The 27,303-nt window shown below is 40.8% G+C and overlaps 1 protein-coding gene across 3 annotated transcripts in view; it reads right to left on the reverse strand.

The window, feature by feature from the left end:
• unc5cb (unc-5 netrin receptor Cb) overlaps positions 1–27,303 on the reverse strand; it is a 118,116-nt gene that overhangs the window by 43,808 nt on the left and 47,005 nt on the right. For all 3 annotated transcript variants that reach the window (XM_061060996.1, XM_061060995.1, XM_061060997.1), the window contains exons 2-3: positions 7,989–8,219; positions 141–284 (exon numbers count right to left, since the gene is read on the reverse strand). In XM_061060996.1, coding sequence (XP_060916979.1) covers positions 141–284; positions 7,989–8,219 — 375 coding nt within the window. The remainder of the gene's footprint in view (positions 1–140; positions 285–7,988; positions 8,220–27,303) is intronic.

Raw genomic sequence — 27,303 nt, forward strand, 5'->3', positions numbered from 1 at the left:
TGTCATGACAAACAAGTCAGTCCTAGAGACCCAGTTCCTCAGCAGTTGAGAGGTTTTTGTTTAGAGATGAATACAAAGATTACAGAGAGAGATAAAGAGCGAGTGAGTAATGGGAGGATTTGCAGAGAGAGGATACTCACAGGCGATGCGAACGTGGGCTTTGCGGCTCTTGGTGGTCCCAGCGGAGCTCCAGGCCACACACTGACACCAGAAGTCCTCAGGGCCAAACAGCTCTTCCACCTGCTGCCGGGTGATCTCTATGCTGGCCTCTCGCACCACCAGACCTGTAGGAAAAAGACACAAAAAGGGAGGGAGAAAGAGAGAAAGAGTGGAAAAAAAGGAAGTAGAGGGGATGGAAAAGATGAAAAACGGGGGAGAAATGTATGAAAGGAAAAAGGGAAAGTGAAGGAGAAAAACAGAATATATTAGCAGATTGTCTCACCTGGGAGAGATCGTCAATATTAGATCATATTAAAAAAAAAATCAATACAATTTACATCAGTCACATCCAATGCTTAGACACTGTGTGTGTTTGTGAGGGCACATGTGTGTGTACATGTGTGTGTACATGTGTGTGTGTTACTTTGGCACCAATTCTACATCCAAATCTTTGAGCTGTTTGGGCCCGGGCCCTGTGGGGGAGGATTCTCGGCGTCATGGCTAACACAATCCTGTTTGCTAACTCCTCTGATTACTGCTCATCTGGGTGCCAGGACCCAAACAAACAAAATCGTCCCCCAAAACAAATGCCTCTACCCACAGCTGCCCCTCTAGAGCAGATTACGCTGCTCCAAAAGTATGTGCGCGCCCAGCTATATGTGTATGTATGAGAGGCTATGAATTGGGTACATGCATATATGTATGTTTTATGGGGTGCAGAAGCATTCATTGAAGATACGGATTCTTCCAATGCAATTTCATGCCGCTGTCTAGTTCAATCCTTTTGATTAAACAGGATATTAGTAAGGACAAATGTTTAATCATGACATTACAAAATGATGATCTCCTATATATTTTAAGCCAGTTCTTATAGTTCTGTGGGCCCTCAAGGCCTAAAACAAGAAAAAGGTTAATATACATGGAATTATTTCTTAAAAAAAGCTCCTCAAAACAATATTCCTGCAACACTTCTGAAACAAATGTTGTGCATATTCCCTGAAACCCTGAAAGTTGTGTTTTATTACGTGACTCTTCGACCCACTTTAATTTCATGCTCATGCTCTGTCATGCTCATGTTCCGGCACAGCTATGATGTGAATGTGGACTGTAAACATCCAAATTGCCCTGTTGCTACCAAACAGACTTTTGTGAGACTAGGAAACATTTCCTAAACCATTACAACACCATCACCAGCCTGTAGCACCACCTCTGGGAAGAACAGAAATCTAACTAGTGAAATCTTGTCAAGATATTGAGACCCAGGAAGAGTAGCTACTGTTTAACACAGAGGCTAATGATGATCTTAATAAGCAAACAAACCAACAAACAAACATAAGTTCCAGATCCTGTCATTGAAATTACAAACCAGTATCGCAGACTTTTTCAAGGTTTTCACCCACTCTTTGATTTTCCATTTTTGTTTCTGACTTGCGCCGTAGCAGTTTTCTTTCTTGGCTGACAGAATGACATAAAACTTAGAGATTTCTGTACTGATTGTTACATGCAAAGATATATAGACTCCCAATAATACTCATCAAATGTTTCAGGGTTTTGACATTTCTTCCCACATGACTATCCAAATGAGTCAAAAAGCTGTGAGTCATTTCATTTGCTCTGAATCGTGCCTTTATATGAAGTGGGATTTTGACATCTTATTGTTGCTTCGCCACATCAACAACACTCTGTAGCCTACTTAGTGCACAGGATGAGAATTGTGTCTCTTTACCAGACACAAATTAAAGGTTTTGGACTAAAATTTGAAAAATGGTAAAAAAAAAAAAAAAAAAAAAAGGCCAAAAGAACAACACACCAGAACCAACTTTAAGCTTATCCACAATCCACATGTAGGTTTACAGTTATAGTAACTTAGCTAATTACACCTATCTTTCCCTTACGTACTGAAAATTAGCCAGCAAACTATTCCTTTAACTATTCCTTTGTGTAGGCAAGTTGTCAGAAAAGAAGAAGGTAGAAGAAGGACACTAAAGACAACTACATTATGAACGCACAGCTACTGAAGCTAATCACTAGCTAGCTAACACAAATTAAAAGGCTCACATTGTGCAAAAAACATTTAATCAATATTCATCAGAAACGTTCACCTGCTAATAATATTATCCACAAATGTCTCTGTCTTCAGCAGGTATGATCTCTGAAGGCTGTCAGTTGTACAAGACTAGAGCTAGCATAGCATTTTCAATTTATGAGCAACAGGGCTGAAGCTAATGAAATTAACTTTGTTTGATACAGGTGTTCTCAGACTGTTAGACTGTCTAACATTAGATTTAAGGTCACCTCAGTCATCCTTGTTATTGTTGTATTAGTTTTAGCTGTGTTTTATGCTAACTGTAGAAATATACTTCTGCTAAAATAAATAAGCGATTGTTAAAGATAAGACAGGCTTTGAATAAAGCTTTATGAAGAGAGAGAAAAAAAAGCGTTTTCATTAGAGATTGGAATCTTTTCAGTGTCTTGCGACTCAATTTCGATTCTTGGGTTCACAGTTCAATTGAGAATCTATTTTCCATTTGAAATGATTCTGGATTCATGCTTCAGGATCTACTCCAATTAGGTTGAATTTCTTCCTTAAATAGATAAAAAATAGATTTTTGGAAGTTATGAATCAATTAAAAATCTTAGAAGATAAGAATCTCGTAAATATTCATATTCATTTATTTATTTATTTTAAGCTACGCTTCTCTCAGAGATATAGTGTGTTGTTGATGTGACATCATTATCATGTACTGCCTTGAAACGGTCACAAATAAATGAGTCATCATTGCTCCCTTGTTTAGTCAATCAGTAACCTAATCTTTTCCTCAAATCTAATCATTACATGGTGATTCACTACCTGCTGAACTCGAGATAAATCGGAACAATTTGAGACCTACTGAGAACCCTTTTATGTAATCTAAAAAGATTTGTGGGGGGTTTATCAATAAAGCTCTTGTAAGAATCTTCCCAAAAAAGAATCAAACAATTTCTGCCCATGGGACTAAAGTAGTTTGTCCCACTTTGCCTTTGTGTATAATAACATTTGCGTTTTGGTTTTCAGAATCTGTTCTGCAGTTCAAGTGAGTTTATACAAAGGGTGTCTGAATTTCTAGCTGAATAAAAAATGCAGAGAGTCTGGGTGGTGAAAAAAAACGAACATGCCATTTTACTTCAGGTTCAGTGCGTTCTTACTGCCTCCTTGTTCTGGCACACACACACACACGCACACACGCACGCACACACGCACACACGCACACACACACACACACACACACACACACACACACACACACACACAGCACAGTGACATCCTACACAGAAGCTTAGCTCTCATGTAAAATTTACACGGTGCGCCAGCAGGCAGACGAACAGCCGCGTGTGCGAATTTGCTTCCGATTGTGGGTGTGCTCACATACATTTGTGTGCCTGTGGTTGTCTTGTGTCTACTTCATGCCGATGTGTTTCTTCGTAGGTGATGTGTGCTGTAAGTATTAGATTGTCAAAGATTGATGTGGGAACATAACATACAGACTTGCAGAGTAAAAAAACAATATTAAAAACAATAAGCAGATATGAATTGTGTTGCACTTGAACACATCAGAGGGATCACCCTCTAGCTGAAGATCAGGGCTCTGATCTGAGCATACTGACCTCATCCGGTGACCTCATGTTTGCTCAGCTAGCAGCTCACTGGATAGCATTACAATGCTAACAACAAAACAGATCGCACTCAAGTTGCAATCAAGATGTGCAAAGAAATTGTGTCCCTTGTCAGGAGCAGCACTGAGGGGCTACTTCACACCGGTCTATGTGGCCATTAGCCGGAAGAGAAACGACTCTACAATAGGTCCCATTAATAGCCGGCTGAAGCATGGCTCCTCATTGGCGATGATTCATTATTAATGTGGTCATTAAAGTGAGCGAGCCTAGCTCTTTAGCGTTAGCACCAGCTAGCATTATCGATCAGTCCAGTCAGGCAGAGGAGGAGGCATTGGTCATTGAGGGAGACCTGAAGCAGGAGGGTAGGGGCTAAGTGCTCTGATTATCCGGCCAGATGAAGAGCACTCCTGTTTGATCCTCTACCTCATACCTCAGAGAGAGAGTGACAAGCTGTCTCCAGTGTATATTACTCTAGCTAGTGGTTTCTACTCATAATTAATTTGATGCTCATTTGCTCAGATCAATGCTCCTTTTGCTCACAACAGAATATAACCTGCTCTCAACACTGTGTTCAGATGACAGCAGGAGGAGTGAATGAAGCTAAGTCATCACTGTGGAGGCGGCCATTTGCAGGGAATCGCCTATCTTCAAAGAACTTTTTCATTCTCGCCTCCTGCTAAGTATCATTTTGTACAGGTAATGTTTGGCTTCTTGTTGGTCTCATAACAACTCATGTTCATATGTTAACACAAAATTATTCCCTACTGCCCTCTAGTTCAACTTGAAAATATGTTTCCAACAGGGTGCCGTCTTTGTTTTTTTCAGTCAAGCCCATACTTGCTCATCTTTAATTGTCCAAATTGACTGCTATTCTATGAAAAAAAACATTCTCCATTTATAACATGATTAACTGCTTCTTAGAAAACTACAACACCCTCCTTTAAAGTTGTATGGACTGTCGTCATGTACTTATACTGAGGTTTTTGAGTCAAATGCTTCTTGAAAATGTGCACTCCATGTTGCCGCTGTAATGCAACGTTGGATTATAGGCTTTTTGGACAGAACATATACTTGTGTGAGGTGTCACGCAGGTTGAGTCACAGTGGAGACGGCAGATAAGTTGTTTCATGCTGAGAAGAACACTGTACTGAGAAAAGGCAATCAGTGATTCGAGCCCCATATTGCTGAGTACATTGCAGATGATTCACATATTGCACAGGATTAAGGAAGTTGTTTTTATGACACACATGTTCAAGATGACTGTTATTGTGTTCTGTGGAAATAGAGAATGATATGATTTGGCTTTTTGACACTGATCCGAAGGAAAATGTTGCCTAAAAAATGATCCAAATACTTAAATAAATATATAGTTCAAAGTTTTTCTTTTTTAATTATCACTGTTTTAAAGTCTGTATTAAGTAGATGCTGTAAACATCTGGACTCTGTGCAACTGTCCTAACTAAGATAAAGCTGAACCAACATTTTTCTGTTCAGTTTTTCTTTTACATTAAAGGAATCTTTTTGTACTTTCTTTTAATAAATATGTTAATACATTAAAACCCAACTTGTACTGTATAATACCAATGGGGACTCAACAGTTGTTTTTATTCGCACTGTATGTTAATCTTGATGCTAATAGAAAATTGATTTAAATCCTCTGCACAAGCCTATTGTCAACACTATGACTTGATTTCAAGAGCCAAACACTTATTTTACACACAAAAAAGTCTACAATGCAGCTCCTGTGTATTTAAATGAGGTTAAGAGCAACTTCGTGCTTATAAAAGTTTGTCAAACATCTGGATAAAGATGTAATGGATGCAGCGAATAAACTAAATGAACAAAAACATTAGCAGTTTCTTCCTCACTCTCTCTATTTGTCTGTTGCGTCCTTTGAACTCATTTCGCAAGACCATCGTGAAAGTCCTCCCCAACATGAAACCAAGACTTAGAGACAGGATAAGAGACACAGGAGTTAGGAGAGCAGGACGCAGAGAGGGAATGATCCAATTTCTTCAGGCTACACTATCAGTGCTATTGACCAGGCCAGTTTCTATCTGTGCTCCTTTTCTGTCAATCTGGGGAAATCAGAGAGCAATGGAGTGGGTAGCGAGAGGCTGCGCACACATCCACATTCTGGGCTCTGGTGGTGATGTGTGTGTGTGTGTGTGGGGGGCACAAGAGCATAAATGAATGAATATCTGTGCAGTAAATAGCCTGTGGATACGGTTTGCTGTGAGTGGGTGCATGTGTGATGTGTGGGTTGTTTTCTGTGTTGATGCTTTCAGCGCAAAACCTTCTGACACAAAGGCCAAGAGCCACTGCTACCTCCGCCCTCTTCTTTGTCATAATCAGAACCATGAAACACATCCTCAGATGTGTGTGTTTCTTCCTAAAGTACACAAGGTCAAAATGAAAGGCGTTCAGGCCGAGATTCAGGTTGTTTTTCAACATATCTTTCAGTTTTGTTCAGACTACAACACTCTTTTTATATTGACTTTTTGTACTGTTTCTGCAACATTCCTGTGTTTTGACAGGAAAACAGAACCTATGCGGCTGTTTTTAAAATACAATATGTAGCGCACATGCCTTAAAATTCATGTTAAAGTGAAGTAGCAGCTGCCGCCATGTCCATGTGCAAGCATGCAGACATGTGTGAGGCATAACAGTGGGATGAAAAGGGTAAATGTGAAGTGATTGGTACCTGTGGGCGACAGAAAGAACTCAATTTCCAATAGAGCAGCTGAATGCAGCCAATCAGTGCTGGGCTGTTTGTGTGTAATGGCTCCCGTGCCTTTGGGGGCTGAATTCTGCTGAAAAACAACCCTGCTGGAGCTCTGCTGCCTTTACTTTCTCTCAATGGTACAAACATGTACATAAACACACACCTACACACCCCAAAAGCACACATAGCACAAAAGTGGTGATGCTGGAAAGCCAATAGAGGAAATATATCCTTATTGAGAGGCTCAGAGTCAAGTGTTTCCTGCAGAGAGACTTTGCAACTCGTCCATCAAATGAAACTGTGAATGCATTTTTGGGGGAATATGTGTTTGTATGTTTTTATCAACCCTACCTCCTTTATTTTTTATGTTGTCAATTTGCTACCTAAATGTATGACAGTAGTTATGTAAGTCTGTGAGAGGTGATCTCTTCATAACGTACAGAAATTATTGGATGGAATATTTGGGCATTCAAGGATGATTCTGCATCCTACATATGTTTCATGAATTCAACTAAAGCAATTAGCTAAGAAACTATATTGGTCATTCTTTAGGACCTATAACCCTAATCCTACAGTACAGTATGTATCCATGTTCATGACGGTATTTACCATGAGCCGATTGAACCACAGACGTGCTCCTCTTAAACCAAACACTAACTAACTAACAAATAATCAGTAAAGCAGTTTCACTTTAGAAGTCAGAGTTTCTCAAATGCTCTTCGATGAGCACAGGACATCAGAAGGGTTTATGAGCTGAGTTGTTGGCTTTGTCAAATAATCTACAAAGGTCTTTTTTTCTCTGCAAAAACAAACCAACTGGGTAATTTGTACATGCAAAACAAATGATGACTTTTGTTTCAGAGTCCTTCTAAAAGTCTATGTTTTCTCTGATGCTCTCATGAGGCTTGCATTGAAATGAAAAAAAAAAACAGTTCAATTGGAGGATTGAAATTCTGAGCCAGGGAAAGCCTTACATTTGGTTAAATTTGGAAAAGCTTAAAGGGATCAGTGAGTGCTTACTGTTTTGATATAAAAATAATAAAATTATGTGGCAACGGTGGACTAGCGGCTGGTGTGCGCGCCCCATGTGCAGAGGCTTATGTCCCCGACCTGTGACCCCTTCCTTTCACTGCATCTCATTCCCCACTCTCTCTCTCCCCTGTTTCAAACTCTATCCACTGTCATATCTCTAAAATAAAGGCATAAAAACAAGCCTCCCAAAAATGAAAGTATTCTATTGCTGATTCCTTACACAACTGCTTTGAGGTCACAAAACCCATTCAGTATAAATTGCATTAGCAATGTAAACTTTTAGGCTATGTCAAAGACATTATACTGATTATTGTGGGGGGAGGGGGGGGGGGGGGTGGATTAATTTGCAAATGTTCATTTGTCACTTTTCTGTTCAGGGATCTGTCTGAATGTGCAAGAAGCTGATTGGTGTACTGACCAGAGTTCTCGTCGACGCGCTCCTCCACCGTGTGATCCTTCTGATGAACCCACTCACTGTTGCACTTGAAGTAGATCTGGGTGGCCGGAGTGGCTTTGCAGTACAGGTTGACAGGCTTGTTCTTCACTATGTAGGCCTCCTCTGGCTCCATCAGAAACACAGGCAGCGGCTCTGGGGGGTCTGATGGGAAGGTTTCAGGCAGCTCCCCGAGACCAATAAAGTCATCGTCCACTGTGGAGAGACAGAGAGAGAGAGAGAGAGAGAGACAGACAGAGGGTGAGATAAAAGGACAGATGAAAGGAGGGAGAAGAAGCCACAGAAGAAGAGAGAACAGATGGGTCGGGAGAGAAAGAAAAGCAGACAAGAGACAGAGGGACAGTGTATTATAACCACACTCTTTGGATGGGGATTATCCGTTTGCACAGCACACAGTGAAATCCCTATCATTTGATATTTTTGAATGTTTACACAAGTGTATTTTAGAGCACAGGAAATTCTGGTATTCCTCTCGGGCAATAAGGCTGCGTAGATTTACAGAAACTGGGCCTTGCTTGGTCTAACCACAACCGGCTACTGCTGAGCAACGAGAGAGAGCCAAATAATGAGAAGCAGGGTTCAGAGGTTGACTCTGAGGAACAGAAGTTATAAGCTGATCTCTCTCTCTCTTTGCTTTTGTCTCACACACACACACACACACACACACACAAGCTTACAGATGCATGCTCACACACATGCAGCACATCTAATGACCTCAGGCTTTTGGCCCAGTTTGTGCCATTCCTCGGATACTTCTGCAGTAGACAGATACGCTTCCCTGTAATTACAACTCCCTTTCATCTCCCTGTCTTAAATCACATACACACAACTGCACTCCCTCACACACAAACATGCTCACAGAACTTCACAAGCACACAAATATACAGGCACACGCACACACACACAAACACACACACACACACACACACACACACACACACACACACACACACACACACACACACACACACACACACACACACACACACACACACACAGACAAACACAGCCATGAGCAAGCACGGCTAACTTTCGAGCTCTTTGAAGAGAGCATAGCTATTCGCCACCCCATTTGTCACCTCCAGAACTCTTCTATTCTTACCGTCGAACCGGTAGACATCAATTATTCACAGGTGTGAAAGAAAGAAGGCAGAGTAACAGAGGGCGAGATACAGTGGGAAACAGAAGGTGAGATAGAGAGCGAGGGGGGGGAGAACAGTAACTCAGCCAGACAGACAAAGATTGAGACATCGAAATGGAAACCGGGCAGACAGACAGAAACATATAGCACAGGAGCGCAGAAACAGGAAGGCAGACTGTTCGGATAACAAAGAGTTTATCAGCCCATCAGTAATTCTTCCGTGTCCTGCCTTCCATCTAACCGCCTCCCTTCACATAGTACTGTGCGGACACGCCGGAGCCTTGTTGTCTGACACAGGTTGCCTCCTGGATGCTTTCGGGAGCACTAAATAACGTCTCGGCCGGACAGATATCTCCCCACGATGTCTCTCTCTCTCTCTCTAATGTTATCTGTTATCTCTGCCTTCATACCTGCCACTGATTGAAGTTGATTGCCAGGAAATGAAAGGGCAGGGGTGGGGGTGTGTGTGTGTGTGTGTGGGGGGGCAATCAGAAATGACCAAAGTCATCATCCACACTGGGAATGAGGGGGGTTTGTCTGTGGGCGGTTATGAAAGCCTTTAAAAGTGAGTGTGTGACTACTTTTTTAAGAGGTTTTTTTTTGTTATTTTCCAAAACTGATACTAATATAGGTACCAATACAGATACAGATATAGATACAGATACTAATAATACAGATATCAATACAGATACTGATACCAACTCTGATACCAGAATAGCTACTGATGCAGATGCCATTAGCAGTTTCCGTATTGGCCTCAGAAATAACCTTATACATGGTAGTGAGTATTGGTGAGTGCACCAGTCAAGATATCATTCTAATTAGCACCCAAACACTAACAGTTTCAGTCTTCAGTGCGGTGCTAGCAGAGAGCATATTGTTAGTCAAGGTTAAGAGTTAGGTAACAGTGTTTTTCAACTAATATCATGTATATTTTTCTATCACACTGGTGTTAGAGGGGTACTCCGTTTCGGCCAATATATAAGTCAATGTTTCAGTATTGGCGATGAAAAAATGAATTTGCTATGATCACGATAAGTAAAACTTCCATTTCACTCCCTTTTTTTTGTTGGCTCATAATATTCCGCTAATTGAGTAGAGGTAATGGGGTTTAAGTGACCGCTAACCTTTGAGACTAACTGTCCTGTTACACAGTTTGTGCTGGAAAGGAAAGGCTGGAACAAGATCTTTAACTGTTTTCATCAACTTGTTTCTACTCTTCTGCTGCTGCAGGATGAAAAGCTCTGAAAACATGCTGGAGCTTTTCATCCTGCATGTCTTTATGTAGGTGACGACTCTTTAATATAGAAGTCTATTTCAACAGGCCTTGGCTCAGTCGCTTCTTTTGCTGCTCCACAGTCTTCAGTCCACCCACATCCTCAGCCAGGGGACCGTGACCCAGAAACAGGCAAAAGAGAGCCAAGGAAACTCATTAAAGATTGTGTTAGCCTTCTTTCACCCTCCATTCCCATTATATCTCCTTCTCTCTCTCTCTCTCTCTCCCTCTCTCTCTCTCTCTCTCTCTCTCTCTTCCTCCCGGCACCCTGGCTCTGTCAAACTGTGAGGTAGAGAGATCTGAGACGGCCATGAAAGCATCGCTCCCTTCCACACTGACACACACGCGCGCAAGCATTAATGCACGCAGAGGCACACACACAAACTCGCTCACAGATATTCGAATTCATCAACTTCCTCTGTGCGAGAAATAATAAATTCAAGTGAATGGAACTAGCCCTCCAGTGAAAGATCTGCCCAGAAATGAAAAAAGACACCACATGACAAAATGAAAGAGGCTGACTCTTACCAATCAAATCCCCCCCACCCCCCTCAAAAAAGACAACCAGCATCTTAGCGCCTCCTCCCTCCATTGTCCCCACCTCCCTGGTGAACAGAATACTGAGAATAACAAGAAGCTCAAAGATACTTTTTTTTTCTATTTCTAACTCCTACATCTTCCATTCATATGAAGAAAATTGTTTAGTGAGGTTTCAGCATCGCCTTCTACAAGATGATGCAGTCTTTATGGATACACACAGTATTATCACAAACCTAAAACTCAACAAGTGCAGAACTTATGCCCATACAGATATCTACAGATCAAAGCTGCATTATAAAATACTTTCTCCTCTCTTTTTTTTTTAGTCTTTGTTAAGGAATATTAATTTAGCATGCCTCTACTATTTGGTATGCAATATTGATTTTTCAAAGCAGGCTTGAGTTTAATCAGAATTTTTTCAAATTGCCTCCATATTGAGTGTTTAAAATTTAATGAAATATATATCCTCGCAGCGCTTTTATTCAAATTGTATTTTGCTCTATAATTGGCTCAGTTTTCCTAATTCAAAGGGTAAGCTTTATAAGTGAATATTTAAGAATCAAACTGAATATTAGTTGAATTTTACATCACTTACACATCCCCAACTACAAAATGTTTTGCACTTAATGAACTGCATATTGCTCTAAAAATGTAGCTTCAAAGTGTATGGTTATGTCCTTGTTGGCATTGTCAATGAACCCATCAGGTAGAGGGTGTAATGGTCTGTAAAAAGCAACATAAAGACAGAAGAGAATGAATCACACGAATCCAAGCTTAGCAAGTGGGAGTGAAGGCAGGTATGATAGGGTCTTGGCAGTCAGCTCCTCTTTGGCTTGAGTTGACTCCAGTAGATGTGGGAGTGCAGCAATATTAGGAGATGATTAAATTTTGGACAAAATCAAAGTAACACCATAACACTGGCATGGCTACATATAAACGCACAGCCTCTGAGATAAAACGTATAACAAGTTAGAAAAGAAATGTACACATACAGACACATCTAGAGCTAAAAACAGAGTATCTGTGTTACATAAAAACATAAACTGTTACATAGAGAAGTGCACAACACCCACACCAGACACAAACAAATAGAAATATCATATGAAATGTATGAGGGTTGGGCTGTTCATCCTGTAGCAGTTTGTCTATTTTAAAAGGTGGTAAACAGCCCACCAGAGCCCATATGATGCATCCAATTAGCCAAAGTCCAAGTTTGCAATGCCCATCATTTCTCCAACAAGTCTCTATTGACATAAATTTCCTTACATGTTGTCTTGGTGACCACCATATCATTGGATGTCAGATATAACAGGGGCATAATGACTAACTTGCATCAATATTTTCTATTAGAATTAAGCCAGTCCAGCCAAATCTGTTCCAGTATACCTGAAATTGAGCTGAAGTAGAACCTCCTGAAGAGATATTACTCCTCGCCTCTGCAATCAGAACACTACTGTTACTTGACAGTCAATACCTTGGCCACAGTAATGAGGTCTATTCTGCTGAGAACAGTGAGAACTGATGACAGGAGTTTTAAAAAGCATTACATCTCATGTTTGTCTACACTGTGATGATGATTGCGTTTTGGGATTGTGCTGCTCGTCTATTGCTTTTTCAATATTCACTTCAGACCATAAGGGCTCCTGTAGTTTACATATTGACGTCATGTTTGAAGAGGAGCCAAAGTCGATTTTTTTTTTTCATGAAAGATGCTCTGGAAATATGCCAACAAGTCCTAGAGAGATTTCAGAGGATACCTCTAGAGTGAGCAAAAAAAATAGTCTTTACACACACGACTATTATGTACTTAGTGACCAAAACAATGTGAGTGTATCTGTGAGTCCCCTGTCCAAATCACAGGGGAAACAATTTATTTGAACAATTTAAAGCATTACCTCTTCCATATGCAGACTTTTTTAAGTACATTTTTACATTAGGCAACATGTGTCTGTCTATGAGTGTATTTTTCTGCATCAGGGATCCTAGATCTGTATTAATGCTTTGCTATATTCTATTGTACTAACAGAGGACTTGTAACAAGACCCTTTATGTTAAACCCTTATGTTAGTCTGTTTCAGTGGTCCGCTCTGGATTTTTTGTTTGTGTTTTGTTATTCTTTAAAATGTTTAGTCTATCTTGTAAAATCTCAATCCAAGCAGTATTTAGAAGTTGAAAGAGACGGAGAGGACTCTATATATGGGATTTTTGGTGCCTGAATATAATACTATGCTGTAGATACTATGTATAAACTCCATCTACACTACTATAGGATATCACCGGTCTTCCTGTACTGTACACCAAAGCTGAATATGTGTAAGATCGTATTTCTTAAATCACATATTGTATGTGAGTGTCTGCGATAACAGCTTTTGAACGCTGGACTCTGACACCTCTGTGCAAGATAAGCTCTCTCCATTCTACCTGTGCTTACCCAGATTTATCGTCCCGAGGAAAGCACCGTATCAGTGGAGCCAACGTTTCCCTTCAATCAGGCGAGAGTCAAGCTGAACAAGGATGAACGCCGGCATAACTCTTCTCCCTCTTCATTCCTGTTTTACCTTCTCCCTTTCACTTTTTTCCACTCTTATCCTTCTCATCATAAACACACAACCATTCCTGCTCCAGGTTAAGGGATAGATTGGTGAGTGGTTGGCTTAGATAGGCACACAGCAGGGAGTTTTACTAGGTGTTTTGCTCTGCCGCAGTGGGGAAGGACAAGAGGTGGTATGCAGTTGAGTGGTCAAGCGGAATAATAAACCACTCAGCTGTCATGTCAATTGAAGCAGGATAAATAGACTGTCAATCAGATCTACCTATAAATGTGCTTTGAGCACACCTACCCATTATATTGAGTGAACATTAATCAATGGTAACGACTTCCTTTAGTCAATACTTGTTAGTATTGGACCCATATATCCCAGCTGGATAAATCAATATGTGTGGCTGTTTTTCAGAGGGGGAAAAAATCCTTTAGAAGCTCCATGAGAAACTTACTGAGCACACGCTTACTTCCACTCTAATGTCTCTTTCCAGCCAAGTGCTTTATATACACTAATGTGTCTACACACGTTGTCCGCAGGGCCCCATCTAACGCTTGGCTGCAGTAGGTATTTATTGATTACAGTTAGGGGGGCAGTGACCCCTCCTTTAGCCCTGTCCTATCTGAGCCTCTCTGCAGGGGCTTGCTAAGCACGCTGATATTTCATCTCCAGGGAATCCTGCTGTCACAAAACCCAGCAGGGGAAGAGCAACAAAAACAAGCAAACATTCCTTAAAGTTAAAAGTCAGTTGGTTTAAGGATTAACCTCATTATCAGTTCACAGCTCCTGGTCCATTGCAGCGAGTGTTTTTGTGTAATGCTAAGGGAGGGAATGCTGAAATAATGTTGTATTATAAATGTAAAGTATCAAATAAACCTTCATCATATTTCAGCTTGTTGGTTGATCAAAACCAAAAAAGATCATTTACAGTGAAAATTCTGAGGGAAATCTGGCCATATTAAGTTAAAACATCACATTTGGTAACTAACTACAGACAGACAACTTCTTATGACCGCACCCAGGAACTTCCTTGGTGGCTAAAGGCATATGACCAAAAAAATGAATAGAAAGGAAAACTAGCATTAGCTGCTGTCTAATTTAACTAATGAGTTATTGCTGCTTGAATTATGACCCAATAGTACTGTTTAGTACTGTACCAGATTGTTATTATTGTCTATTCAGTTGCTTAATAATCTAGAAGTGGTGAAATGGTCCACATTATTAGCTGGACAGATATGGCTTGTATGTGGCTAAATGCTATCATTAGCTGTTGCCTAAATTAGCTAATCAGTTGTCAAATATGTTAGATTTTTCTTATTGTTATGGTGAACAGAATGCCTATGAGCTGAGTGAGAGTTTCACTATTTTTTAAACCTGCTGACTTTTAACTGCTAGGCTAGATGAACAAGCTAAGGTTGGACAGCAGCTAATGCTAGCACAGTATCAGTTCTTTTTGATTTGTTTAACACAAAAATCAGTAATATTAGCATTCATTTTCTAGCTAAGTGTAATACTATAAAGTAAGCGCCTGTTTTCTAACTTCTGTTCACAGTTTTCTTACCATAGCTAATGGCTTAAAATGTTGATTTAACTTGGGATTTCCGGCAGGTTATCCATTGTATTTTGAGTTGCTAATCAATGTTGAAGCAGGGAAATCTTAATGGTTGGTCATATACCCTAAATTTAAACAACTTACACCCTAGAACAAACCAATATACCATTATAGCATAGTTTTAGCTTCAAGTCATGAGCATAACATCAGAGGAAAATGGCTGCTATGTGAAAATGGTCAATGCAGACTGGACTCCCAATGACAGAGAGGGTGCCCACATACACTGCCAAATAAACCCAATAAAAATGTAATCTGGCTAATATAATGCAGCTCATCTATGTCTCATCTTTAACAGAGTATGTGATGTCATCCAAAAAATGAATGTGCACAAATTGATCGAGCCCAAACACAAACCCACAAAAGAGACGATAGTTCTGAGGAGCGGGCTTGGAGAAAAGAATATAAAATGTTTCAACTAAGTAATGGGCATTTATAAAAATCAATCTAGGTTTTTCAATCTCCATGCAAAGTGACTTTAGGTTATAAATTGAATGCAAAAAAGAAGATTCTCATCTAAAATGAATGGAAGGTAAAAGTTGTGTGTTTGGCTTCAGAGCCTTCTACCATTTCTTTCTTCCTGTCTGTGTACAGCCGGTCATGTCTTTCTCATTGGGGGTGTTTATATGTTCTCTCTGGTGCTTTATCCCTGACCTTCACATGGTCTGCTCTGGCCGCTCTCTGGCAGGAGGCAGCTGGTGGTTGCCAGGGTCATGCTAGGCCTTGGCCGCTGTCTGTCCAGTCACATCACAGCGCCAGGAAACACAAGGTCAAAGTGTCATGATAATTAAGGTTTGTCATTTCAGTTTCTTTTTTAACCTACCAATTATCACCTCCGAAATATTTGAAATGTTAAAAATAGATCCAGATTTCATACTGCCATCTATGTATAGGTTTCTGTTTCCTGTTACAAGAATACTCTTACAAACACTCACAAACAAGGGTAAAAGGAATACTTGTAAGGAGAGACAATTACCACCCTTTTTCAAACAATGACTATGAGAAGGTTAGTTAAAGTATTTATAAGGTCTTTTTAATTTATTACATATCTCTCCAGACATATTTAGATCCTTAAAGGTTGGGGGACCTTCTTGTCAAGTTTTCAGGAAACTGTTTAATTTTGAAAGCTGAGGTAGATGGCGTTTCCCTAAGGAGTCCCATTCTGCTCAAGGTTTCTGCCCGTCTAAACTAAAGGAAGTTTTTTCTTGCCACTGCTGCCAAGTGCTTGCTCATTGGTAGATAAATGTCTGGCCTATGCGAATAATATTACAAAGGCTATAGTCTAGACCTGCTATATGTTAAGTACCTTGAGATTACTTTTGTAAAATGTATAACAAAAATGCATGCAATTTGATGAATGTTATTATTCTTGGCACAGCATTTCGATTTTTTCCTTTTTCCTTTTTCTTTAATGAAATGTTTTATACTGAGAGTGTGTGTTTACGCTACTTAGGTGTATAGCCTTAATGTTGATTTAAATTGAATGTTTTCTGATGCACAGCCAAGAAAAACCCTCTGTTCTTTTTTCTTTTCTTGTTATTTCATCACTTTAATCGTTTGCCACTTTTCAAAACATTTTCCCGCTCACTCTACATCAGTTATGTTTTTACAAGAGTCTCTCTGCACTGTACATTCTCACCCCCCCCCCACCTCCCCCCTCCATTCACTCCCTCCTGGATGAAAAGCCATTTTGGTGCTTGATTGGAGAATGATGCTGCTACTTAGAGAGTCACTCCATCAGCACTGAGGGAGAAAAAAAAAAAGGGAGCGCAAGGAGAGAGAGAGGGAGAAAAGCTCAGGAGGAGTAGTGGCTCCCTGGGGCGCTGTAGCCGTGATGTGTGAGCTGTCAAACGCCCCATTGTCCAAATTACCCAGCAAGCACCATGTCACCACCCGGGACTAATTTACAGTGCGGTAAGGTACGGAGCAGACATCGCTCTCTGTATTGAGTCCGAAGGAGAAACAGAGGGAGAAATTGAGGGGTGTAAGGCAGGAGCAGGGGGTCCAAACTAACACCTCCAAAGAGGTAGAACAAGCATTCAAACACACACAGTCCCAATGGAAACCCCAATTAACTTCATACCAGTTTTGTGTTTTCTGTCTTTATGCTTCAAGGCCTCAATGACAGGTGTCAATATGAATATGTGTCATGCTCCTCTGCTTCCAGGCCCACCCACTGCCTGCAAAACACACATCCACTCATGCACAAACACTTTAATACACTTTGAAAACAACCATGGCATACAGAAGCCCCCTGCTTGACTTCACTTGCAGCCATAACGACTGGTCCTTTTTGGACATGCCCATTCACTTGTCACATGTCACACCCCTGGGTGCCCAGAGCCAGACAGGGCCATCACCCCCGTACCGACCGGTGGGCTGCAGAGTGGAGCGGACCTTGTCAGAGGAGATGTGTCGCACTCTCTGACCCCTTGCTGTGCCCAATAGCTCGATGCTACGCCTTGACATTGGCTAATTGGGCCAGAGCAGCGGGCAGCAACAATGTGCCACCATTGAAAGGCCAAAGAGTCAGAATGCAAAACACTAGAGCAGACAAACTGACAGTAGGAAGTCATTTTGACATCTCATCAAAAAACTAAGACCACACTCAGCTATATCAATATTAAACCAACAGAATTAATCAATTGTGAATGTTTGGAAGTGGAAAAAATGGCACCAAGGGGCTGGGTAGGTACAATACTAATGCTCAAAATGATTTACTAGCATATCTGTGTCCTGCATGAGAGCTGGCAATACGTCCAGAGTCAATAACATAGTTAATTAGTGTCGAAGTATAACCCTGGATTTTAAGGGTTTGGAAAAAGGATCATGATTTTTTATTGAACGATTTCAATTTTTTTTTTTTTTTTCCAGGGGTCAACAATTGTAATATCATAACCATTTACTGGAAAATCACCAGCGAGAGTTGAAGGTAGCTGAAAGAGAAGTTTAAAAGACAATACATGCCTTGTTTTCTCAAAAGACAAAATTCTTACAGGTCATCAATGAAGCTATAACTCTGTGTCAACCTCCACCAGTCTCTCTGACTGAACGAGCTAATATTTGACGAAAGATTTATTAATGAAGAAATAAGTTCATCTAATGTTCCTTCCAAAGGGAAAGAAAATAACCAGGGGTTAGTGTAATGGGCATTCCGTTTTTTAAAGAAAGACTTCTAAACATCAGCCGCTAACAACAACAAGTAGATGGCATTGTTTGGATCCATTGAGGGCACAGGTAATGGTTTCAGGTAAGTGAATGTGCTTGTACAATAGCAGAGAGCTGGTGAGTTGGTCACTGATTACTGTTAGCGTTAGCTGTGATTAGCTCCCTCACTACGTAAGTCCATTTATCATTTTGCAGAGCTGTTCCCAATGAAGAGGGACGAAATCAGAAAAAAAAACATAACAATGGTCATAATTACATGTCAAATTTTAAGTATAGATAGATTTAAATTTTGAAAATCTTTTTGGAAATGAAATGATGCCTCCTCTGGACCTGTTTGTGGGTGAAAGATGTTATTGGGACATGGGTTTATCTATCCTTAAAGACAATGATAGCGCTTCACCTGATAAGTATGCTGCTTGGTGTGAAACAATACATTTTCTTTAAAATCCAAATTTTTCTTTAAGGACTACATTTAAGGAGCATTGATCGATAATAATACTTAACCTTATACTTGTGGTTGATTTAAGAAATGTTCTTTGCTGCAGAAAGACAATATTCCTAATGAAGCCAATGTTAAAGAAAACATGAGCACATAAACATGAATGCATAGATGTATGCATGATCAAATAAAATACAATCTCTAAAAGGCATTAATTCAGTCATTCTTTCACATCATGTTCTAAATATGGGTTTATCATTACACAGAAGAGTACCACCCCCCACTTACGTACATCAAGCCACCACTTCACACATGCATACCTCACACATATGTATCCCGAAGCACTAAAGTGCCCAACGCTCCTAACACACACACAAAAATCTCTGGCAGCACTTTATGTGAAGGACACTAAGGACTGGAAGTATTTCTGAATGTGTGAGACACAATCCCTAGAGCACCGTCTCTTCTCCACGTCTGGCACTGAATTGTGTTCCCTTTTTCCCCCCTGAGACACCCACGCACACATCAACCTCATAAATCACATTTCCACCATCTTGTCAATCAAATATCACAATATGCCCAATAAGGAGGCATGCAGATACTCAAGAACCCCCCCTTCTGCTTTAAATTATCTTTTCTAGACTCTCTCCCCCCCCCCCCCCCCCCCCCCGTTGCTGAGCTGCATAAAGGCACCTGCACTGATCTACTGAACACCTCAGATGGGATGGGAAATTAGAAGATCAGGATTTAGTGTATGCTGTAATACACAAAACATGGGTGTATGCCCTAATGCAGGCTTTGATGGTGTCACTGTGGTGTGTGTGGGGTGGGGTAGGCTATGTGCTAGCGTGTGTGTACATGTGTCCATGTGTGATGGATGAATTAATGTGACAAGGCAGATGTAATGCAAAACCATAAATCTTAGCCCCCGGATCAGTAGAGGGTGAGCAGGAGGTGATATATTAAAGGGCACACACACACCACAGTTATGATGCTGATAATAAAAACAAGACCCCAGCCTCAATAGCCGGCTAATTGACATGACTCTATATCTTGCCCTTAGGGTTATGACACACACACTCATATACACACTAAGGCACGGCAGACACACTAATACACAACGTCTATCCCTTTTTCCAGAAATGTATTATGCAGCCAAACAGCTTTCGTGTTAGATACGGCTGTGATGCTGTTAAAATCTTAATACTGTTACACAATCTTGCTGTTGTACAACATGCTAATTCACTGCTAACAGTGTAGAGAGTGTTAGATGCGGCTCTGAAAAGCACCACAGTAGTTTTGCCGCAGTTGTTTAATGAATAAGAAAAAAAACAACACAGACGTGAGTTAGCATCAGCTTTTGGTTAAACATGCTCTGCCTGTGGTTGACCCAAGCTACAGTAAAAGGATTTTCATGTTCAGTACTACAACATAAAATACGTCATTAAATAGCCCACTCAGGAATTTTGTAGCTTGTCTTGAAATAGGTAGTTTTCTAACAAGTGGCTAAATGAGACAGAGGTTGTTGGAGAGTCATTGTCATGGCTAACAAGAAGAACCCTAGTGGTGATACCTTTGAAGTTATGGGACTGTTTATACAGCCTAAAGGAAAATTGGCAACAACCATCTATTTTACTCGTGTAAAATTGATTGTTTCTAAATTTAAAATTACCGCAATCAAAATTAGAATTATTTGAGCCTGTTAATGGCAATTGCCCCTATGGTTAGCATCAAGCTGACAATTTGCAATCCCCCCTGAAGAATGCACCAGCAGCCACTGATTAATGTAATGTATCACATTACAAAAAAAGCAATTCATACCCACTTCTTTCTTCTTTGCGTTGGCCCAGTTCACAATCTCATTTCCATGTTTTACTATGGAGTGTGCTACTGTAAACCAATAAGTCTTTCATGATACTGGTTTACATATCAGCCAAGGCCAAGAGTCATCACACATGCAGTAAGCTATGCTGGTTTAGTTGCAGATATGTTTTCCATTCAATTAAAATAATAATTAATGCAGGCCCTTGTGTTGAATTTGTATTCCTGAGAATATTTGATTTTCAGCTCATGTACAAATACACCTCTCACTGGACACAAGTGTGACAGACTACCTGGATATATGAATACTCTTGGTGTATTTGTTAAGCTTACAGAAATGAAAAAAGCTATTCAGGAATTTTGCTGGAATTGCAACATGTTTGGCTGCCGCACAATAGTTTTGTGGTGCAGAATTTCCCCCTTGTATTTCAATACCACTGTTATTTCCTCCTGCATGTTTATTCAAGGATACCAGGATGCTTAATGTGCTTATGCCTGTGAAAAGGGCTTTGTAAGCATTCAAGGGAATTGCAACATGCTTGTTGCTAGACATGGGGCTCAGTATGTACATGTTAATTTGCAGCAGGGTGCTTCTGTTATTATTTTTAAGGTGTAACATCCCATGACCCTAACATCAGCACTTACGGAGGGGCTTTGCATGCACTTGAAGCCACACTGCCTTTTTTTTTTTTTTTTTTTTACATTAGATACCAATCAACATATTGCCATGTCCTGTCCCTCAAAGAACTGTATGTTTGCTCAATTTGGTGAAACAACACATCAGGGTTGTTGTGCAGGCTTCAACAGGGAGCAACACAAAAAAAGCTGTTGTCTCAGCCCATTTCTTTTCCCTTGTAATATTGGCTTGCAAGAGGAATGACAACATAGCTGCTATTACACATTGGATGGGGTATCATATTCACATTGGCTCTTACACAGTGCACAACACCATATCCAGCTCCGGTGATGGATTGCATCCTTGCTAAGCCAAATAGTAGTTTCTCACTGATATCACTGGCCTCCCTCATTTCAGCTCCGATATGGATGGGAAAGGGGCTTCCAGACAAGAGCTGTACTGACAAATGTACAGTAATTGTGCTGCTTCTTTATGGTTTAATAAACACTGACAAAAGTGGACATATGAAGGCCTGTCTGCACACAAATAAACACAGATGTTGTCTCTGCGACCCTGTCAAACCATTGGTATCAAGAGCATCAGAAATATCCGGTATTTTTCTATATCCGGCTGAGATTGCAGGTCAAAGTAAGAAGTAGGGTGCATCTCTAATATATCTTGAGAGACCACTTATGATCAGGCTCTACTACAACGCTAACGTTTTTATTTTTCAAAGGGAAGAGTGTATGCTGGTTCGAACTAACAAACCAAAGGCACTCAAAAACCAAGAGAAGAGGTTGGAAACTAAATGGAATCTGAAAAAAATTAAAGCAACAGAGAAAAGATGAGAAACAAGATGGAAACTTGCCTCCAGTAAGACTTGTTTTTGTTTTTGTTTTTGGAAGCTTTGTCTGGCCATGCAAATGCTGCAAAGATGAGGCTTTTTCTCATATGTGGTCTGATACATCCCAAACCACATCAGCATGTGGCCTGACTGATGGGAACCTGACATGTTCTCATTGCATTTTGGGCTCATTAATATTTAGATTTAGAGATGTCCCTGTGTGACTAAGTCCAAAGACACACACACACACACACACACACACACACACACACACAAACAGAGAAACTAACAAAGAAGGGTAAAAGGAAAAAATGATAAACGAGTGGATAAACTCCTCATAAACAATAGACTTGTTAATATTCAACATCCAGTTGTTGTATAAAAGAAGTGGACTTGGCCACAGTGAGGTCTGCAAAGGGTTTGGGAACCCCCATTTTGATGCCTACAGTTTGGTATTTTAGCCGCCGCCTCATTTGTGTTCTTCATCAGAAGGGACGTTAATTGGACGACAGATGAGGTGAACATTGTATCATCTCTCTCCTGGTCATCAGGCCGAGTTGTTGACTTGTCAAACACAGGTGGCCACGCCCTAAATCGTACCCTGCCTTGATTGTTGATTTTACTAACATGAGGCCATGATTTACAAAGTGAACATGATGCTCTACAGAGAAAGACTTGAACTAGCAATTTAGAACACAAACTCGTTAGCAAAATATTTAGCTACAACATATAACGTGTTAGAAGTAGTGTCATTTTCTCATCTGGCTTCTAAGATGTGGACAATTCTTTGCAACCAGTGCTGTCGCCCCCTCCTGGCCATTGAAAGAATGTAGGTTGAAGGCACTTTGTTAATGGTTTCAGGTTCACTTCTTGAATACAGATTTCGTCTCCACTACCATCATCAAAAGATAAAATGAAAGAATGACTATTGGAATAATGGTGTTCTTTGTTTAGTAGAGCTCCAGACAATGACACCGCCTGACACTGTCACCCATTTGGAAAGCTGAGGAGATGTAGGGAAATAAAAAAAAATACAAAAATAAGGCTTTTGAGAAAGTATCACTAACTTTGTGCTAATCTATTCTAAGAAACCTTTTTTTTCAAATATACATACAGTACACAGCATATATATTACATCGCTCTATTGATTCCTTGTCACCAGATAGAGAGAACAACAAAAATGACCTCATGCACAAACACACACATAAGGAAATCGAAAGCATGCACCAATCTCACACCTGTTAATGGATGTATTAAGAGGACATAACACTTGGATGGATGGAGGGTGTTGTGTGTGTTTGAGTGTTTGTGCGTCGGTGAGGGGTGGTGTGGGGGCGATGACTGCATTAGGGAATCACACGCCCACCTCCACTCACCAGGGAACCTCTGTTAGCCTGTGATTTTGCCCTGTACCCCTCCCAGCTCTCTCCCCTCTTCTGCTGCTCACTGCTGAAATAGGTCAACCACATATAATGGAGGGGCAATGAGGAGCAAGTATGCGCCCCACCCCGACCTGTCCCCTTGCACTTCCCCGACCGTTACCTCCACCGACGAGCAACAGAAAGCCAGTTACGGCCCCCTGTGGACACAAGGAGGCTGGCGCTGGAGAAACAGGCACATCCAGCCACAACATCCCGACCTCCCAGCCACAACAGCCATTTACACAGCCACGCATGAGCAGAGCGGGTTCCTGCTTCTTGTATGGAATGTACACACTAACGCACTAGACAAACCTGCACCAACAACTTAAAATGCTCATCTCTGCTAAATTAAATGGGAACAGCAAAATTGGAAACATTTAATAATGGATATTGTGTGTATTGTGTGGAACTGTTGGCAATCAAGAAACGGATCATCAATGTCACTCTGCTTGGGAGCATGAGATGAAGGAGGAGAGGTGTGGAGGCCAGTAACATTCGATTGTAATACACAGCCTCTGAGAACGGTGGAACAAAGACTTCTGACAAGTTTGGAGAATTATTCTAGGACAACCTCAAGGTACCTCAACATACAGAGTAATTTCACTCCAAACTCGTCAGATAAGCAGGAATTTAATGGAATAGTTATATAAACAACCCATGTGAATAGATTAATTGCAGAACTGTCTTGTTCAAGTGAAGACAAAAGGTTGGTTACCATAGTCCATGTAGCAACTGATTGAAAAAGTACTTGAGATATCTAGCTATCTAAGCTGATGCAGAGATGCAAAAGCATAAATTCAAACATCTGTGTGCAAAGACGTGAATGTCTCTGGAAATGTCTTCATGGTCCATTTTTCTTTCTGCCCCCTCTTCTACTTGTCTTACTTCTATCCTTCGCATCTTCCTACAATTTCAACTCATGTTGTCTCTCCTCTGCAGTCTCTACTTGCTGTGACCTTTTCTCCAGTGGAACAGGATACTGCCCATCTCCATCTTCCTCATGCATTAATGATCTGTGGTAAGCTGAGGGCATCTGTCTGACTCCCAGCCTGTCCGCCACTCGCCCACTTCCAAGGACGGAGCACAGCCGGAGCCGAGCTCAGCCACATTCCCTGTCACCCAGAGGGAAATGCAGATAAATAGTCACAGATAGCGATAGCTCCACAGTCTGAGAAGTGGAGGCTGCCCCTTCTCATCTCCACTGCATTCATCCCTTTGACATTCCCCAGTGGAGGAGATCTAAAATACTAGAGCAAGGAGATGACAGCAGGCAAAACGACATAAAGAAACTGAGCCAATTATCCTGCATCTCACTGCAGATACAAGCAGCTGAAATTAGGTTCCTACACGGGGAAGCAATGCAGATTGTCCTCCTTCATTCCTTCGATTTGTCAGCATTCACCATATACTATGTTAATGAGAGCTAAAATGCATTCAGCCGCCCTTTTTCAAGCTGCCCTCAAGTCCTTTTCCCAGCATTTCTATATGCAGCTCTTCCTGAAAGATCTCTAAAGTGCTCTTTTGGCAAAAGCTCCGTCTTCTCAAGTTCAGGGAGGTCTTAAGAACTAAGATAAAGTGATCTTGTAAATCCTGATGCAGCCCATTCAGTTTGGTGTACACTTGGAAATGGTACCGGTGACTCGTTTTCAACATCTTGCTAATGTGATTTTATAGGTTACAAAAGCCCTCCTTGTTTCCAGTTTTTTTCTTTCCCCAGAGGCAAATTCTGTTCACAGGACCTCAGTCAGCAACTTTTGCAATCACTACCTATGACTCATTACCATTGTAAGGTTTAGCCTTCTCTTCACCACAACTATCTGATATTGTTGCCTCATTATTTCTCCCAATGCACCAATTCCACTGTTACCAATGAATAAGAATTCAACATTCCTGAACTCCTCTTCAGGCACAGGCTCTTGAGCGCAATATGAAGTAAAAGTGGCTCTTTAAACTAAGGATATTCATATTATTCCTCTACAGTGTAATATACAGTTTTCAGTTATTGTATCCGCCATCTGTGCTGCTTTTAAATGGTCTACATTAAAGGCAATTGCACTACAGTATCACAATGAAAATTGGAGTGTTGCTACTCCCCCAAAAACTCATCTGACGAGCCCTCAGGGAAACTTTCTTCTTCACTTTCTCAGTTTTAGTGGAAGGACCACAGTAGTCCATTGAGTGAACTCAATTACAGTGACAGGTTTGTGGTTTCATAAAGGTTTCAAAGTGAAAGTGGATTTGGGCTCCAAATGTTCCCGTATTGTCTGCAATGTGAGTGTTGTAAGAATGCAGGACAAGCTACTGTGTATTATTTTTTTCGGAGAGAGGAGTTTATGTTTTTCTGCTCTGTTTCCTTTACTGTCAGGGTGATTAAAGAAAAACTATTGGCCTGGTTTTCATGAGAATTAGTGGAAAGGTGAAGCATGAACCGAGGAAGAACCCGTACAGTTTTGACAGAGAACCAGATTAGTCTTGGAGGAGGTCAGTGTTTTCTGACTGCCCCTCTAGCTCCAAAACACATGTGCCCTCTACAATCAAATGATCCCCTCTGCCAAGAAGGTGAAGTTTTCAATCAGGTTGATCACTTGGTCAGCTGTATTGCAGGTAAAAGAATGGCCCGATTTTTAGGAAACTTTGTGGAAGGTGTATCATGAACCAGGGAAGAATCCACTCTCTAAGTACTGTCCCAAACAATAGCAAGCTATATCCTCTGCAAAGAAGGTTATGTTATGTTTTTCAGTTCTTGATTGTTTGAAGCATAACAGAAAAACTACTGGTTTGATTTCAAGTGTAAGTGTGTCTTATGACCCAAGGAAGAACCCATACATTTTGCATCAACGCAAGAACAAGGCCTTGGCAGTGTCTTTTACTGGATAAGTGCTCCTCTAGCACTTAGTACTTTTTAGGTTGGTTCCATCTATACTGTAGGCTGGTGTAATATTCATGGTTCCCTCCAGCACTGAAGGAGAAGTGTGTTTGCTAATACAAACTAAACATCCCTTCTTTTTGAAAAACAGAAGGAATCCCTTGGCTGAAGCTTAAAATTTGGTGATATCTACCTTTACAACAACAATGGTGAGCCGCTTGGCCTTACAGAGGGATATTGTAATCAGCTCCTTTGCAGTATGTATCCCACCCTGTCACCTGCTGAGACTCATTCCCCAAAACCCTGAGATGCTTTCTGACAGCTGCAGAAATCCTCGACTGGGGAGGAGGGATGAAAAGATTTTCTTCTGTGCACCTCCCCACTGCTCCATACCCAAATATTTGACTTTGCCTGTGATCCGCAGCCCTTGAAGGCTTCTGTTGGGCTTTTCCACACGACTGATCTCTGTTCTCAAAGCAGGTGTTTAATACAAAACTGACACTGAAGCCTAACTAGAAAAGAAGAGCAACAAAAAGACAGATAGGGGGAGAAATTAAGATAGAAAAAGACATAAACTGTTTAATTTTTTAACTAGGACTACAATACTTTTTTGATGAGTATTTAGTTTCTTTAAGTTTATAAATCAGGCTAGACTCTAAGGTTAAATTACACATGACAACCTTATCAGATAGTGCCATGTCTGGTTGCCATGCTGATGCAACCCCCTGGGGTTCCTGTCTATGCTGCGGCCTTGATGTCACTCTTATACACTCCTACACACACATGGCCTTCAGTCATGAAATACAGTAACACACATGCAAACACACATACACACTGCCATGCATGCCCACCCAGGAGCAGGGATTCAGTATCTCACAGTAGTGCGGATACACAATGTACACAGAGAAACTTCACAGGGAAATCAAGCTGACAGATCAAAGAGTACACATACAGGGATGAACCTTTCACAACGTTTGAAAATCTACCAAAGGATGTTT

Source organism: Labrus mixtus, chromosome 17, assembly GCF_963584025.1.
Source record: "Labrus mixtus chromosome 17, fLabMix1.1, whole genome shotgun sequence".
NCBI lineage: Eukaryota > Metazoa > Chordata > Actinopteri > Labriformes > Labridae > Labrus > Labrus mixtus.